Here is an 18,580-nt window from a genome sequence, read left to right as displayed (position 1 = left end):
AAAAAAATATTAGCTCCAAAAATATCTATAAAACAAAATGGACTCTTAGGAAAAGAAAGAATCAAAGAAAGAACAACAGTTCTTGAAAATGAGTTCTCCTGTTCAATAAATATCAGTGAAGAATAAAGATTCAGTTGTGAGTTGGAGAGATGGAGAAATGTGGAGGAAGCTAGCCAGAGAGAAAGGGAACTAGGGAGAGAGAAAATAAGAATATTTTTTTAAAGTAAATAAAGTAGAAAATGAGAGAAAAGTTAAGAAACCTGGAGGACAGATCTAGAAGGTCAGCATCCACTAAGAATGAGCAAAAAAATTGGGGAAAACAGAGAAAGTGGTGATGAGAAAAAAAGTTGAAGTAATAGAGAAAAATATTCCCCTGAACCAAAGAAAGATGTGAATGAAATAATTAATTGAAAGAGTTCTCTAAAAGCCAAGCAAGAAAAATTTAAACACCCAGACATGAAAAGCAAGGATAAAGAGATTGTCCCAAAGCTTTCAAAGAAACTCAACAACAAAAATTAGGTTCCCTATGATGTAAATTGAATTACCCTAGAATCAGACCTTTCATAAAAACATTGTATTCTAAATTTAATCAGTGTTTTCAAGAATACATAAAAGAGGAGGGGAAAAAAAGTAGAAGTAAAAGGTGCTAAGTCTTTTAAAGAAGGGAAAGACAAACTCTCTTTTGAATTTAAAAATGACCAAAAAATAATTAGAATTTTTAATTTTCAATTAAAAGGAAGAAAAATAAAATTCATTAAATCAATAAAAGACAGGAGAGACAGAAAGACTGAATACATGGTAATTTCTTAATATTTCTTGAAAAGTCATATGGATATAGATACAAATAGATGAAGATATGAATATCATGTGAGCCAGTAATTCCTCTCCCAGGTATTTAGCCAGGAGAAAAAGAAAGCACATGTCTATGCCAACAATACATATGTTCATAGCAGCTTTGTTTGTAACAGCTAAAAACTGGAAAGAACATGAACGTCCATTTTTCATCAGGTGTATATATAAACAAATTAGAGTATCATGAAACACTACTTTTGAGAAAATAAAAAGCCAGAGTTGGCAAACCATTCTGACTGCCACCTGTTTTGTACAGCCTACATGCAAAGAATGGCTTTTACATTCTTAAATAGTTGCAAAAAAACCAAAAGAACTAAATTTTATGAAAGACGAAAACAAAATTTCATTGTTCATAAAGTTTTTTGGAATATAGCTATGCTCATTTATTTACATATTTTCTGTGACTGCTTTCACTCCACAATGGTAGAGTTGAGTTATTGAAACAAAGATGATATGGTTTGCAAAGAACTGTAACATTTAATATCTAACCCTTGCAAAAGAGTGTGCCAATCTCTGATGAAAAGGAATGTTATTAGTGATTACACACAGTACGGACGGAGTCTCAAAATAATTATGTCAAATGACAAAAGGCAGAAAACGAGTATTTACTAATGGATTCCCTTCATATAAAACTCCTGATAACGCAATCTAAAATATGTATAAAAAGCAGCTATCTTGGAAAGGCACATTGGAAGGGACTGGTGGGAGGATTTACGATGGGGCACAAAGAAACTTGTGAGGGTCATGATGTGCGGTGATGTTTTCTCAGGTATATATTTATATTGTACAGTTTAAATATGAACTATTTATTGTAGCTCAGTTATACCTTCACAAAGTTGTCTCTTTAAAATAAAACTTCAATTAAGACAATGAAAGGCAGGAAAGACAAAAAAAGAAAGAAAAGAAAAGAAAGAAACCCATGGCAATATCAAATTTCATGGGATGCAGCTAAAATCATACTTAGAAGAAATTTAGCTTTAATACTGAAAAATAATGAACTACACATCTATTTAAAGAAGTTAGATAAGGAACATTTAAAACCCCACAAAAAATGAGAATAGTAAAGATGAGATCAGAAATTAATGAAGTAATGAACGCACAATAGAAAAGATCAGTAAGAACTGATTCTTTTCAAACACTGATAAAATTGATTAACTTTTTGTAAGACTTATCCCACCTAAAAATGACAAGGTACAAATAAACAATATCAAGAATATCTATACATGCTACAACTATTAAGTAATAAAATGATATTATGGACTACTGATGGCAATAATTGAAACTTTGGATGAAGTATAAAAAAATATTTCCCCAGGGAAAAACACAGTTTCCCAAACTAAATCAAAGAGAAATACAAAATCTGCATTATTCCATATGGCCAATAAATAAATTTAACAAAGGACCAAAAATCTTCCCCAACAGATAACGCCAGTGGTTTTACCAATGAGGTCTTTGAAAATTCAAAGAAGATGTAATTCTACTCTTTTACAAACTTATCCAGAATATAAATGAATAAGAAACACATAAGTCATTTTAAGAAGATAAACATAACCTTAACAACTTCGCGTAATGAACCCAGCCTAATTCCATTTTAAGATTGGGAGCTATCTCGTCACAAAGTCATGAAAAGTTAATTTCTGTTTTACTATAAATTACTGTGATTTCTAAACTTGCTTGGAATGCCTAACAAAAGCAATAGAGCAAGGAGAATTGTGGGCCATTTGTATACATGAACATGGATGTAAAACTTGCATTAGAATATTATCAAACAAAATCTAGGTACATACAAAAGATAATATGTGGCAGACATATTGAGTTTATTCCAGGAATATAAGGATAATTTAACTTTGAAAAACTAATCAATATAAGTGAATACAGAAAAATTAATAACAAAAGACAAAGCCATTTCCAGTGTTAAAAATTAAAACCTCTAAGCAAAGAATAAAAATAGATGGGAGCTACCTTAATTATGATAAAGGGTATCTCAAAACAAACAGCACTGGGAATATAGCTTACTGCCACAGCATTTCCCTACCATGCACAAGGCCCTGGGTTCAGTCTGTAGCAATAAATAAATAAATAAATAACCTACAGTAAGCTTTATGCTTAAGGATAAAACAACAAAAACTTTCCCTTTGAGATCAGGAACAAGATTAAAGCATGTGTAATCACCATTATTCAGCATTGGACTGAAGGTCCTAGCAAGTATAGAAAAGAAACAAAACTTATAAAAATTAGAAAGAAACAAAACAATTATTATACAAAAATGATATGAATGAAATAGCTATAAGTATAGAATCTAAGGAAGAATGTTATAATTAACTCGAGTTTCAGGGAGCTTGTTGAATACTTAAGATACAGAAACTAACTGTAAAATATTGGTAAATATCAGCAACAAAAAAATTAATAAAATGCTATAAAAGAAGATAATGTTGACAGCAATGTAAAAAATAACATGTGGCCAGGAATAATTTTATAAAAGATCTGAAAAATTCCTGCAGGAAAATCGCTTCAATAAATGTAGCTGTATAGGGAAAAATTCATTATTGGATCCTTATCACAAGCCATACACAAAAATCAACCCCAAGTGGCTTAATGATCTTAATGCAAAAGCAAGAATCCAAAGAGTAAAGAACAAGCCAAAGGAAAGATAGGAAAGTACCTAGACTTAACGGCTATAACATACTCTATATCTTCTATTAAGGCCTTTTCAAGTGAATAAGAAAAAGATGAATATCAGGGTCATGGAGGGAACAAGCATCACTTCACTTGATGAACCCAGCCTATTTCCATCTTAAGATTGGAAGCCATCTCAACACAAAGTCTTGAAAAGTTAATTTCTATTTTACTATAAATTACTGCAATTTCTAAACTTGCTTGGAATGCCTGCCCATGCCTTGAACTCACCCATTTCTGGCTTTCCCTGACCAGATAACAACGCTCTCTGAAACCCTAATGGTGCCTCATAAATTCTGATGTTGGGATCTAAATTTACTTCCAGGGTGCTGAACCATTTAGACCATTAACCTACTATCCTCCTTTCTATTATGCTTGTCAAAATCCTATTATCTGTAAGTTTTTAAGACACTCCCCTTTTTTTGCAACTTTTTGTGCTATAAAACTGCACTCCTAGATAGCTGGAGTACTGTTCTCTAATCCAAGGATTTCAGAAGAGACAGTCCCAGCTGGTAGGAATTACAAGCTTACTTTACTTTGATTTAAAATTGGAGTCGGTGGTCTTTTCTTTGCATCATGGTTTAACAAACGTTTGTTTTCAAAATTCTTTAGCAGTGTTTCAAAACTGATAATTACCTTATGCTTTGCCGTTCTTGATCAACGTATCTTATTTGTGAGGCAAGCATTGTTTTATGAACCTTAATTTCTTCAGTTCGCTCGTCCATAGCAGTACATAACTGCTGTTTCCTTTTTTCCAGGGAAAGAACTTCTTCTGCCTTACTGTGAAGCATTTCTCGAGTGCGTTTAACTTCAAGTTTTAGAAGATTGTCCTCTATCATCATATCCTATTAACAGCAAAATTTTCAAATATTGAAATAATTAATTTTTATATCAAAACCAAAATATCTTCCTTTTTATCGCTCTAAAAGTCAAACTTGAGAATATGCCATTTTCTAATTTGACCATTGACTAAAGACATTAACTAGGGTTAAATTTAAATTGCTCCATAGTCATGATTCTTTAATAAATAAATAAATACATAAATAATGCAGGAGGGGTGGGCATGGCTATTCCAAGACATTTTTAAAAAAAAAAAAAAATCATTCAATTTTAAATTCTGGCTTTACAGAAAAAAAAAGGAAGAAGTTATTCCCAAAATTGAAATTTAAATGTCCAGAAAAAACATAAAATCCTATGGAAGAACATTTTTATACTCAACTAAATCTCACAATATAATATGAAAATACATTTCTATTTTAAAACAATTTAGTCATAAGTAGAGTCCTGACATAAGAGTGAATAAATTGATCAATCTCAAAAATAAAACATAGAAACAAAATATAAGATTTTTCTATTTCATAAATGTAGCTTTACAGTTGGCTTTATAGTTGGAGGAGAGACTATATCCTTACTAGATCTCACATGTACAAAAATATATTATAGATGAATGAAAAACTTAACATGAGAAATGAGATCAATGCAACTAGAAATAGCAAACATTTTTCTGATTTTTAGGGTGACAAAGAAGCTTCTAAACATAAAAATTATAAAGAGGAAAAAAAATCCCACAGGTTTGATATTTAAAAAAGATTTCATGTCTGAATAAAAATTTAAAGGTAAGTAATGAAAATATAAACGCAACAAAATAATATTTTCACATATAAGAATATTTCATTAAAAATTCAAATATATAAACCTCTGGTGGAAAAGTAGACAAAAAACATAAATTAGATATCCAAAAAGAAAAATACGGAACATAATGGAAAAATGTTGTAAACATTTTATTTAAACATAAATGTTTTACATTTTATCCTTAAACAAAATATTTTAAATGTCTCAAATTTAAACATGTAGAATAAAACAATGAGATACCATATCTGTCTATCAAATTGGCAATGGTTTTGTAACTTAGACTACCCAGCCTCAGTAGTGGTAAATGAAATAGAATGTTTACACACTGCTGTTGGGGAAGTATTAGTTAAAGCCTCTAGAGGGCAATTTAGCTTAAAAAATAGTTTTAAGACACCAAAGATATTTCTCTTTCCTTCCTTCCTTTTCTCCCTCTCCCTCTCCTCTCCCTCTTCTCTCCCTCTCTCATAATTATACAGTTAGGGGCTGGGGTTGTGGCTCAGTGGTAGAGCACTTGCCTCAAATGCATGAGGCCCTGGGTTTCATCCTCAGCACCACATAAAAATACACAAACAAAAATGAATATATTGTGTCCATCTACAATTAAAATTTTTTGATAATAATAATTATATAGTTAAAAATTTATCCCAGGAAACTAACTGAAAAACTGTACAATGACATATGTGCATTTTCCATTATTGTATGATGCATAATAGCCAGACATTGGAAACAAATATATCCCCAAAGTAGAAGGTGCTTAAGTGAGTTATAGTAACTCATGCAATATATTTTCAGGAAGTCATCAAGAGTTGTTTTTTAAGGAGTAGTTAGTGTTTTAGGAAATTTGTATAATATATTAAAATTTATTAAATACAAAATAAAATAAAAAGCCAATTTTCTTTAAAAAACTGAAAGAAAAAATATGACTTCAACACTTTTTTTAGGTACAGTGATCATACTTTTTTCTTCTTCACTATTTTCCATATTTTTAAAAATTTCTACATGGCTTTTAAAATGATATATGCACATAATTTTAGTGTACCTGTTTTAAAGTTTTGGTTTTAATAAGTTCTTTCTCTGATCTGTCAATAAAAATATTTAGTTCATCTATTTTAGTCATGAGGGACTGTTTTTCATCACAATTTTTACTGTTTGACTTCTTGATGAAGTAAAGATCATTCTGTAAAAAAAAGAAAAAGATATATGAAAGCATGTCTTCAAGAACTAAATTAAGGACATACTATAATGAAAATAAATTATACACTCTCGAATATTTATAATCAGATATTTTACTCTCTCATCATGCTATGTATCTTACATAATATACACAGATAGTCAAATAGAAACATTTTTATTTTCATCATCTATTGATATTTTGGGTTTAGGCTGAGTTCAATAATTATAGAAAATATTATGCATTGTTCTAGCTCAACCAAATAATGAAGAGCTCACCATTTCTAAGGAGAGGGAATATACATTTTAATTCATTACAGGACTCACCCCTTCTATACTGGAATTGCTTGATCCTATCCAAGTACCAAAGTAAAAACATTATGGGTCTGAGAAAACATAGGGGCCTAAGAATAAGCTCTAGAATCAGATGACCTCTATTACCTATTAGCCATCTGACCTCGGTGGGTAACCTACTCTTCCTCAGTTCCTCACCTCTGAAATGGAAATGAGAACAACTCCTACCTCCCCAGGTTGTTGGGAAGATTAAAACAGTTACTGTCAAGAAGTATGTAGGACAGTGCCTGACACATGAGAAATCAGTGGTGGCTGTTATTATTATTACAAGTGTAATTACATATTGCTAGACAGAAAAGGAAACAATAATGTGAAGAGAGAGCCTACAGAATGGGAGAAAATCTTTACTACAGGCATCTCGGATAGAGCATTAATATCCAGGAGATAGATAGATAGATAGATAGATAGATAGATAGATCGATCTCAAAAAACTTAATACCAAAAAAACCCAAATAACCCAATAAATGGGCTAGGAACTGAACAGACACTTCACAGAAGAAGAAATACAATTGATCAACAAACATATGAAAAGTGTTCATCATCTGTAGGTTTTTATAGTACCATAAACATAATAAAACTCCTAAAGATGAAGAACATTCTCACCTTACTAACTGAATGGAGTCAACTGAAATATTGTAATAAGTAATTAGTGGAATAACAACAATAGATGACTCAAAAAATAAGAGCTGCTTCTTTTAGAGAGCATTTCAGAGAAAACAGGCAATCAAGTTATTTAGTATGGAAAAAAAAATTGGAGTTTACCAATGTTCTAAAAAATCTACTCAGAAAGTAATTCAAAGTCAAATAGACCAAGGATCAAATCCCAGTTCTCTAGGTACTAACTATGTAACCTTGGATAAGTCACATACTTTGTAAAATAGAAACAGTACCTTCCTCACAAGGCATAAGAACTAAGTGAAATAAAATATTAGAGAAATATAATACAATATTTACCATATAGTAAATGTTTAATGGGAACATTACATTCTAATACTGTCTCTCAAAATGTGAACCTTTGTTTATATATTTGGGTAATTTAGCAATCACCTTAACCAAAGTTGTCTTGGGAACCTATTGACTTAAAACTGAACAACTGTTAACTAGGATACCAGAAACATAACAAATTACATAAAGCTAAATTACATGAAGCTTCTTCATTTGTGTCTCCAAAACACCAAGGGTAGCCTTCTTCTGTTCCACGGATTTCCTAAGATCAATAATTTTTACTTCAAGGGCTTGTTTTTCTTCTGAATTAATCTCTCCCTTTAACCGTGACATTCTCCGTTCCACTTGTTGAATGTAAAAATCCTGTTATAGTTTTTAAAAAGAAGTTAATAAGGAGAAATAAATAATTTAAAGCTTCTCTGTAACATAAAAACACACTGAACACATTCTTATGCATTTGGCGTTGGCATCATCACTTAGTAAAATCGCTCTAGTCCTTTAGCAATTCAGGATAGAATATTTCTTTAAAGGGAACAACAACAAACCATTTTCAACAGAGTGCATGAGTTACATGAAAGCAATCTAAAAATGTAACAAAGTCAGGGGTGTTTATCATACTGCCCTAAAAGCCTTAGTAAATTTACTGGACTTATATAGACATGGATCGTTGAGGGTACATTTTCTAGAGCATGCAAGAAAGATAGTCACAAATAACTAGGAAAGGTTCAAATATAATAAACTTCTCATTAATCATTTTAAAAATTATACTTAATTTTGAACCACCAAGAATATATTAGATGAGAAAATTAAGATGTAGAAAGAGAGGGTGTTAAGAAATTATCATGAAAATACGTAAGATGTGTGTGTCTTTAATAAATACAGAAAAAATGAAAAATACATTTACTCTATTGCCCTGGGGATAGGGATGAGGTGTTCATATTGGCACACATAAAAATCAACATAGTTTTTTCTAGTTTTCAGGTATCCCATGACTTGTTTTGTTCTGGGCTCAGCTGTCCCCGTTTCCTTTAAAACATGGGTCTCCCTCACTAGAATTGTCTCTCCTATTGCCTGTTCATGTTAGATAGAGAAAAATAATAGCTTTTAGGGTTTCCCTATCCTACTGTGAACCTAACATAATATCCCACCATTAGCATCTGTCTGTCCTTCCAAAAGAGTGCTTAGAAACTGTTCTTTTCTTAGGATATTGAGGCATCTTGACCACCACAACTATAAAAAATCAATATGGAAGACAATCACAAGAGTAACATCTACCTGACAGTACATAATTTCTTGCTGCTTCAGAGTTTCAAAATCCAGTCTATATAATTGATGGTTGAGATGTTTCAGAGAGGAACGGGTTCCTTCAATTTCAGATATGACAGCTTTTTCTTTCATTGTCTCAGTCTGTAACTCCTGAACTTTCTTAAATAGCACATCTTTCACTATGTTCAATTGAACTTCTACTTCCTGATAATAAGAATTATAATGGTTAATGAAATCATAATATCTTAAAATGTTTTTTATATATGAACACTATAATTTAGGAGCTTATAAACAAACTTGAAATCTTGCCACCAATATTGAAGCCTTTGGGAATATAAAACCCCATGCATGATTTCAACAAATTCCCAACATTTCCTATCATCTACTCTATTAGACTAAATTAGGAGTTTTCTATTCCTCTATCATGCACTTTGTCCTGTCATCTTAATTCCATATCACATGGCCCTAGTCTCAACACTAGGTCACTCCACTGGTTTCCTCAAAAAATAAAACACCACTGGAGAAAAATATATAAGTTCACTGAGTTCACTGCCATCTTGAGGGTGTGGGAGGGAAGAAACAGTGTCACCCAAACTCCATCTTCTTTTGATCATGTAATGAGCAGGTAAATGTCTAAATATCAGCTCTCCAATGGAGGTGGGATTCAGAAGAATATGACTTTCACGATATAAACATTTACTACAGCAACCAATTTCAAGCTACTAACATGAGTCCACTAAATGCAGAGTTGTGGAATGATACACAGAAGCAGACCATTATGCAGCATTTCCAACATACAGATAGGAGATGTAAGTAATTTTAACCTTAAGACATAGATTATAATAAAATAATTTGGAAGGGATAAATGCTGAATATTTATTACTTTTGCTTTTGTTTTGAATATAATTTATTCAATTATAAATAGAATTTGATTTTAATAGTAACTGTGTTTAGCAGCATAATATAAATTCCTGGAAATTAAAATACTGGCTTTATAGGCTAATAGAGGGCAGGCCCTGCACACTATTTGCACTATCTATCACTCATACATGTTGACCTTCCTGCCATGTGCTGCCCCCTGGGAAATACAAACAAGTCCCCTTTTTCATTTCTCCTCTTGGAAGCAAACTTGATCTTGACCTAGAAACTTATCACCAATGTATTCTAAGCTCTGGTTGATCTACCAAGCTAAGATCAACTGAAAGTCATCATTTTTAAATGTTGAAATAATTTCCTTCTGTGTTCTTATACTTTTTGTAACCAGTGAATCTCAATATGAAGTAAAAGAAATCTATGGTTGGCACATTTTAATCTTTATAAAGCAAGAAATACCTGATAATCAACACGTCATTTTTCATAAAACAGACAGTTTTCATTGGGTTTAAGACCTTCTCAAAGATTACCTAGCAGAATTTTGAAGTCCATGTTTTAGGGTAAATAATACAGTATATACTCAATAAAGACAGAGTTAGCCTTTTTTTCCAAACAAAAGACAACATCAAAAAAAAATTAAGATAATGAACAGTCCTGCTAGAATACGATCAGTACATCTGCTGCCAATATTTTTATTTTCTAATTTAATTAATTTCTCTAAAAATGATTTTTTTATTCTCTGTGATCAAAAGGTCTATTTCATATGAATTTTACAGTCTTTACAAGTTTGTAGTAAGTTCCAATACTGCCCTCTATCATGTGCCATAGAAAATCATGCCATTAGAGGACAAAAACAACTTAAAAAAATAATGTTGTATGATTTGGACTCAAACACCACTCAAGTCAAGATTGCTACTCAGAAATTTTTACATGACTACTGAGGAAGCTGTATTCCATCCAAATATAACTAGAGATATTTTATATATGCCTATAAAATGTCTAGGGAATTTGCCATCATCTTCAGCTATCCCTTCTTCCTCCCCTTTGGTCCCCCCAAAAAGGATAAAAGCGAGAAGTACTGCCCACTGTAACCGAGCATCCTTACAGGTCCCTTTGAAAATTTCAATGAGGAAATGGTGACTAGCCTTTTCCAGTGCCTCAAAACAAATAGTCCTCTGACCCCAAGAGTCTAATGAATTCACTCTTGCTAATTTTAAAAAATTAAAAGTAAACTTTACCTTTACACTTTTCTCTTCTTCCTTTAACATATCCTCCAGATTGGTAGCTTTTTCTTCCACAGACATGGTTTTTTCAGTAATGTGACTTAATTTTTTTTTTACAATCTGATTATGATTTTTAATTCTTTGTAACCTAAATAGTGAGAAAAAATAGAAAACAAACTCCAAAAAAGTATTTAATGAAAACAAAGAATAATTTATCCTAAGACTTCTTTATATCTTATGAAAATTTACTATGAACCTTTTCACTATAAATTGTATATCTAATAAATATAAAAATACTGCTCTAGAGCCTTTGTAATTAAAGTCAGGTAAAACTGTCTTAAGCTCAGTAGAGTAGTAGCTATAATTTTGCAATTATTTTATAGAAAATAAATTTAAGTATCTAAAAAAATCCATAAACATATTTAAATAGCTTTTTTTCTTACCTTTCTGTTTTTTCATGAATATCTTTCTTTATTTTGGAAATATTCTTCCTCAGAGCTTCTAAATCACTGGAAGTTCTATTCACAGTGGCTTTTAAAGAATCCAGCTATTCATTAGTTAAATGACAAAATTATTTATTTATTTTATTATAAATTAACTTCATTTCTAAGAAGTTCAATTGTGCCCATTTTTAAGTTCTAACCTATACCACACCCACAAAACTTTTTTGTAATTAATATATATGTATTTTCTTACTTATTTTCATGTCAAATTTTAAATGGTCTGCTTTATAATACTATTAAATTATTAAAAAATTACATAAATGTGTTGAAATGCAGAAATGTCCAATATCACTAGACCTACTTAGGAAGACCATATCCCAGGATTCAAGATAAATTAATGTCTGTATATAAAGTGCTTGTGAAAATCATATGAGTACAGTTGGATCTGAAAAAAATCTCAAAGGTTCTAATACATCATCCTAAATACACAAATCCTCCTAATCACCTACATTTTACCATTAATCTAAATTGTTAAAACAGAAAGTCCAAGATACAAATTTTCTCCTTCACTAAATTTGCAAGATCCTAAGGACTCTACCAAAAAGTAAGTTCAAACTAATAAACAAATTCAGTAAAGGTATAAGATACAAAATCAACATATAAAAAACAGTTTATTTCTATACACTAACAAACTACTGAAAAAGAAAATTTTAAATAGCTCATTTACAAAAACCACTAAAAAGAATAAAATATTTAGGAATAAATTTAACCAAGGAGGTCAAAGATCTTATTGGAAAATATTGATAAAATAAATTATACAAGACACAAAGAAATAGAAACAGATATCCAGAATTCATGAGGTCAAACTATATTATAAAGCTATCATACAGCATAAGCAAATAAACATAATTCATCACATCAATAGACTTGAAGACAAGAATCATATTATCATCTCAGTAGATACAGAAAAAGCATTTGACAAAATACAGCACCTTTTCATGTTAAAAACACTAGAAAAACTAGGGATAGTAGGATCATACCTCAACATTATAAAAGCTATATATGCTAAACCCAAGGCCAACATCATTCTAAATGGAGAAAAATTGAAAGCATTCCCTCTAAGAACTGGAACAAAATAAGGATGCCCTCTTTCACCACTTTCATTCCACATTGTCCTTGAAACTCTAACCACAGCAATTAGACAGACAAAAGAAATTAAAGGAATATGAATAGAAAAAGAAGAACACACACTATCACTATTTGCCAATGACATGATTCTATATTGAGAAGATCCAAAAATTCCACCAAAAAAACTTCTAGAACTAATAAATGAATTCAGCAAAGTGGCAGGGTATAAAATTAATACCCATAAATCAAACACCTTCTTATACATCAGTGATGAATCCACTGAAAGAGGAATTAGGAAAACTACCCCATTCACAATTCAAAAAACATAAAATATTTGGGAATCAATCTAACAAAAGAGGTGAAAGTCCTCTACAATGAAAACTACAGAACTCTAAAGAAAAAAATTTAAAAAGATCTTAGAAGACAAAAAGCTCCCTCATGCTCTTGGACAGGCAGAATTAATAATGTCAATATTATAAATGGCCATATTACCAAAAGTACTATACATATATAATGCAATTCCTCTTAAATTCCAATGACGTTCTTCATAGAAATAGAAAGAGCAGTCACGAAATTAATTTGGAAAAATAAGAGGCCCAGAATACCCAAAGCAATCCTTAGTGAGAAAAGAGACTTAGGAGACATCACAATATCAGACCTTAATATGTATTACAGAACTATAATAACAAAAAATGGCATGGTATTGGCACAAAAACAGCCATGTAGACCAATGCAACAGAATAGAAGACACAGAGACAAACCCACATAAATGCAGTTATCTCATATTAAATAAAGGTGCCAAAAACATACTTTGGAGAAGAGCTAGCCTCTTCAACAAATTATGCTGCGAAAACTGGAAATCCATATGTACTAGAACGAAATCTCTCACCCTGTAAAAAAATCAACTCAAAGTGGATCAAGAACCTAGGCATTAGACTAGAGACTATGCCTACTAGAAGAAAAAGTAGGCCTCAACTCTCTACTATGTCATCCTAGGAACCACCTTCCTCAATAAGACTCCTAAAGCACAAGAAGTTAAAATCAAGAATCAACAAATTGGATGGAATCAAACTAAAAAGCTTCTTCACAGAAAAGGAAACAATCAAAAATATGAAGAGAGAGCCTACAGAATGGAGTAGAACTTTACCACATGCACTCAGATAGAGCATTTATCTACAGGATATACAAAAAAAATCAATAAACTTAACACCAAAACCCAAAATAAAATAAAATAACTCAATCAATATATGGGCTTAGAACTAAATAGACTCTTCACAGAAGAAGAAAAACAAGTGGTCAACAAATATATGAAAAAATGTTCAATGTCTCTAGCAATTAAGGAAATACAAATTAAAATTGCACTGAGATTCCATCTCGCCCCAGTCATAATGGCAATAGTCAAGAACACAAGTAATAATAAATGTTGGTGAGGATGTGGGGAAAATGTTTTACTCATACATTGCTGGTAGGATTGTGAATTGTTGCAACCACTCTGAGAAGCAGTCTGTAGATTCCTCATAAAACTTGGAATAGAACCACCATTTGAGCCAGTTATCCCACTCCTCAGCTTATACCCAAAAGACTTTAAATCAGCATACTACAGTAATGCAGCCACTTTAATGTTTATAGCAGCTCAATTCACAATAGCTAAACTATGGAACCAAGCTGGGTGCCCTACAACAGATGAATGGATAAAGAAAATGTGGTACATATACACTATGGAATGTTACTCAGTCATAAAGAAGGATAAAATTATGGCATTAGCCAGTAAATGGACAGAACTGGGGGACTATCATGTTAAGTGAAATAAGCCAGTCCCCAAAAATCAAAGGTAGACTGTTCTCTCTGATGTGTGGATGCTAACTCACAACAAGGAAGGAGAATATTAGAAGTTCATTGGGCTAGACAAAGGGGAATGAAGGGAAGGGAGGGGGAATGGCAATAGAAAACATAGTAGAATGAATCGAACATATCTCCCTATCCTTATGTAGGAATACATGATCAATGTAACTCCACATCATACACAACCACAATAATGGGATCCTAATTGGAACAACTTATACTTATTCTACATATGTATAATATGTCAAAATACATTCTACTGTCATGTGTATTTAGAAATAGCAAGTTTTAAAAATGAATTAAAGATAGGAAAGATAGTGGAACAAAACAGATATTACTGCTTTATGTATATATGTGACTACATAACCAATGTGATTCTATAACATGTACACTCAGAAAAATGAGAAATTATATCCAATCTATGTATGATACAAAGTGTATAAATGCATTCTACTATCATGTATAACTAATTAAAACAAATAAAAATTCTTAAAAAAAAATAAATAAATAAAAATAACACCATAAAATTCTGAGAAGAATTCTAAGGAAAAAAACTAATTAATTTCCACAGTATTTTTTTTGGATTTAATATAAAAAGCACATGACAAAAAGTTCCTTACACCCAAGATGACTTTTATCAAAAAATAAAAAGTGAAGAGGATGTGGAGGAAGGGAAATTTTCCTGGTGGGTAGGAATATAAATTTTTAAAGTCATTATGGAAAAAAAATATGGAGGTTCCTCAAAAAATTAAAAACAGAATTACCATATAATCCAGTAATCCTACTTCTGGACCAAGACCCCAAGGGAGAAAAATCATTATGCTAAAGACAGACTTAATCCCCCAAGTTCAATGTAGTCTTATTCACAATAGTCAACAGAGGGAAACTGCCTAAGTATCCATGAACAGATGAGTGTATAAAGAAACTATATTCCACATGATGGAATATAGTTCAGCCTTGAAAAAAGAAAAAATTCTGCTACTTCTAAAAATATGGATGAAATATGAGGGTGTTATGCTAAATTAATTATGCAAGAAACAGACAAATACTGCATGATCTCACCTATACGTGGAATCTAATAATGTCAAACTTACATTAGCAGATAATAGAATTCTGGTTAGCAGGGGCTAGATATTAGTCAAAGGATATAACTATTCAGTTGTAAAGAAGTTATGGAAATCTAAAATATAGCATGGTTAACACTAGTGTATTATATATTTGAAATTTTCCAAGAGAATATTTCTTAAGTTTATCACCACACACACCCAAATAGTTATGTGAAGTGATATATGTATTAATTAGCATAATCAGGGTGATCATTTCACATTGTATATACCTATCAAAATATCACATTTTATACCATAAATATACACAATTCCAATTGTCAATCATTTGTCAAGAAAGCCCAGGAAAAAGATGCATATATTTTTAAAATAAAAGAAAATTTGCAATCTATTAAAGAGAATCAATAGTAACTATCTCAATGTAAGACAGAGGTTCTCTGTATAAAATATTTTTTAAATAATTAATGAATTAAATAAATAGCATGAATGTTCTCAGTGACATTATTCAAAATAGCTTTAAAAAGTGGAAACTACCAAAATGTCCATCAGCTGATTAATGCCTAAATGATGGGGTATATCTAGTCAATGGAATATTATTCTGCATCAGAAGAAATGAAGTACTTATGCATGCTATTATGTGGGTGAACCCTGAAAATATAGTAAGAAGCCAGACAAAAATCTACATGTTATATTTCTTTTACATGAAATGTACAGGATAAGAAAATCTCTAGAGAATGAAAGTAGATCAATAGCTGTCAGGGGTCAACAGAAGGGAAAAGGATGACTACTATTGAAGATAGAGTTTCTTTTTGGGGTGACAAAAACATTCTAAAATTAGACAGTGGTGATAATTCCCCAACTTCATGAAAATACTAAGAACTTTTGAATGGCACACTTTAAAAGAATAAATTACTATATGGTAATTACATCTTGATAAATAAATTATGACTGAATAATAAAATAAGTGAATCAATCAATCCTTGTGTTCTTTTCTGAAACTGGCTTAAACCCTGAAAATTTTAAGAATGAGCTATCAGCAGTGACATCTAATTTAAGCAAGAAATTATTTATTTTTATGATCTGATTATTGTCTTTATACAGAAAAAAATCTTCTGCATCAGAGATAAAAATGATAATAGCTTGTAGAATAAAATGGTCTATAATATTTATAATATTCCAATTTTCTACTTTAAAACTGTTAATTTCAGATCATATTACCTCAATACAGAAATATTCTAAAGATCCTCTCTCGCTAACTAAAGGGCTGTTCTCTGCACAAAATAGTCTAGTTGACATGTATGCCTGAGAAGTTTTGTCCTCTAATTCAGTTTCAAGTTTTTTTATCCCCACATTAGCCTACTATTAGACCAAAATATCATTCTCCTTTAGCCTACCAGACCAAAATAATACTCAGTGAACTTAAGCAGGTATCTCCAGTCGAATTTTAGAGTTAAAATTACACATACACTTGTACCAATGGAAAGACACTTCACATTATCACCCGTAATTGTGTGTTAACATTCATTTTCACATTTGCCTGTTACCTTGCCACTACAATTTCCATCTAGATCCTCAGAAACCATTTGTCTTCAGGTCCCTTACAGAACACCATATGTGGCGAGCAGATTGGGCACTGCACAACTCCATCAGGAGAGCCCTCCCAGGTACCTCAGCATTCTGGGGCTCAATGGGAGCGCCCTAGAAGTTTTATAAAAGAGATGTAGCAAGAAGAACTAGAAGATAGTTCCTTAAACCAAGGAAAAGCTTTATGCTATGTTATAGTACTGTTGTCATGAACACACAAAGCCATCTTATAGTTGACATACCTCATCCTTCAGCTGACTTCTGCTAGTTTCATGGTGTTGATACTCCATTCTACATTTAAAAACTTTACGCTCAGCAGCAGAAATTCTTTTTTCATATTCTGCATTATTTCCAATCTCACTTTCCAAAAACTTAATCTTTTCTTTGACCAAATTTTCCTTTTCTCTTATTTCCTGCTTTACCTTCATTAATGCCTAGGATTGAAACAATGTGTTCACTTAAATATTTATTTAATATAACAAAACTAAAAGGAACTTCATTTTTATTTTTTCCATTATTATATTCAGCATTTATTTAACAAAAAACATTTTAAGAGATACTTTTATATGAATAAAAGAGTCTCTTATATGAACAAAATACTAATATGTCATACATTAATATCTATAAACTCATATGGCTAAAGGTCTCTATTTTATCTTTTTGGAACTTTGTTAAAGAAAGAAAAACAATTGGGACTTTACATATGAAGGGTAGCACCTAAAAATATTATACTATTAACTATTTTTCACATAGAAACTTGTATTTTAATAAATTTTTCCAAATATTTTACAGATCAGTATTTTTCATTTTTCAAAAATAACATTTTAGGAGAGAGGAAGATGGCGGCGAGGGGAGTGCATTGCCCCCGTGTGCTGCTTCACTGTGTGGGAGTATGACAAGTCAGGACGGCTAAAGGCTATCTTGTTAGGAATTTCCAGCAATAGTGGGGTGCTCCGGAAACTGGAGGAAGGATTTCCATCGCACGAGGATCGGCTACGGGGACTCAAACGCGAGAGGTTTGTCGCACGGAGGGTAACACTGCTTATTCAGCAAATCGCCCCGTGGCTAGAGTCTGCAGCGCGAGCTGGGAAACGAGGAGACAGCAACGCAGGAATACAGCGCTGCAGTTTCTGCCAGCTGTGCAAGCACCGTACTCAGGGCTGAATTCTGGGTTCGAGACGGGGGAAGGAAGCGGTCCATCTCGGTTCTCCCCACCGGTCAGACCACAGAGGAGGCCAGCAGCCACCATGTTGGAAAGCTGACGTCACCATCCCTGTTTTCGACTGACCGCAGCTCATTCAGCCATAGAACAGGTAATTTCAGGCTGCCATTCGCCTGCGGCTTGCAGACAGATTGCTAGGGTTCAGTGTCTGGGTGCTTCTTAGAACCTGATCTTATCGGAGCGAACACCGAGCGCGGGGCAGCCGAGTTCCGGCTCCCGGAACCGCCCTGGCCCAGGGCTGGGGAGCCTGCGGAGGCTGCTTCTTGGACCCTGCTCCTATCAGAGCATACACCAAGCACTAAGCAG

The 18,580-nt window shown here is 32.2% G+C and overlaps 1 protein-coding gene across 2 annotated transcripts in view; it reads right to left on the bottom strand.

The window, feature by feature from the left end:
* Positions 1-18,580, bottom strand: part of Ccdc39 (coiled-coil domain containing 39) — a 57,683-nt gene that overhangs the window by 14,769 nt on the left and 24,334 nt on the right. Inside the window, exons 7-13 of one of the 2 annotated variants that reach the window (XM_048814226.1) lie at positions 17,295-17,486; positions 11,435-11,538; positions 11,007-11,139; positions 8,905-9,099; positions 7,828-7,992; positions 6,200-6,337; positions 4,165-4,373 (exon numbers count right to left, since the gene is read on the bottom strand). In XM_048814226.1, coding sequence (XP_048670183.1) covers positions 4,165-4,373; positions 6,200-6,337; positions 7,828-7,992; positions 8,905-9,099; positions 11,007-11,139; positions 11,435-11,538; positions 17,295-17,486 — 1,136 coding nt within the window. The remainder of the gene's footprint in view (positions 1-4,164; positions 4,374-6,199; positions 6,338-7,827; positions 7,993-8,904; positions 9,100-11,006; positions 11,140-11,434; positions 11,539-17,294; positions 17,487-18,580) is intronic. The other variant, XM_048814227.1, reaches the window with a different exon arrangement.

Source organism: Marmota marmota, unplaced genomic scaffold (assembly GCF_001458135.2).
Source record: "Marmota marmota marmota unplaced genomic scaffold, marMar, whole genome shotgun sequence".
NCBI classification, from domain to species: Eukaryota; Metazoa; Chordata; class Mammalia; order Rodentia; family Sciuridae; genus Marmota; species Marmota marmota.
The sequence above is the reverse complement of the archived record's forward strand: the minus strand, read 5'-3'. Positions and strand labels throughout refer to the sequence as shown.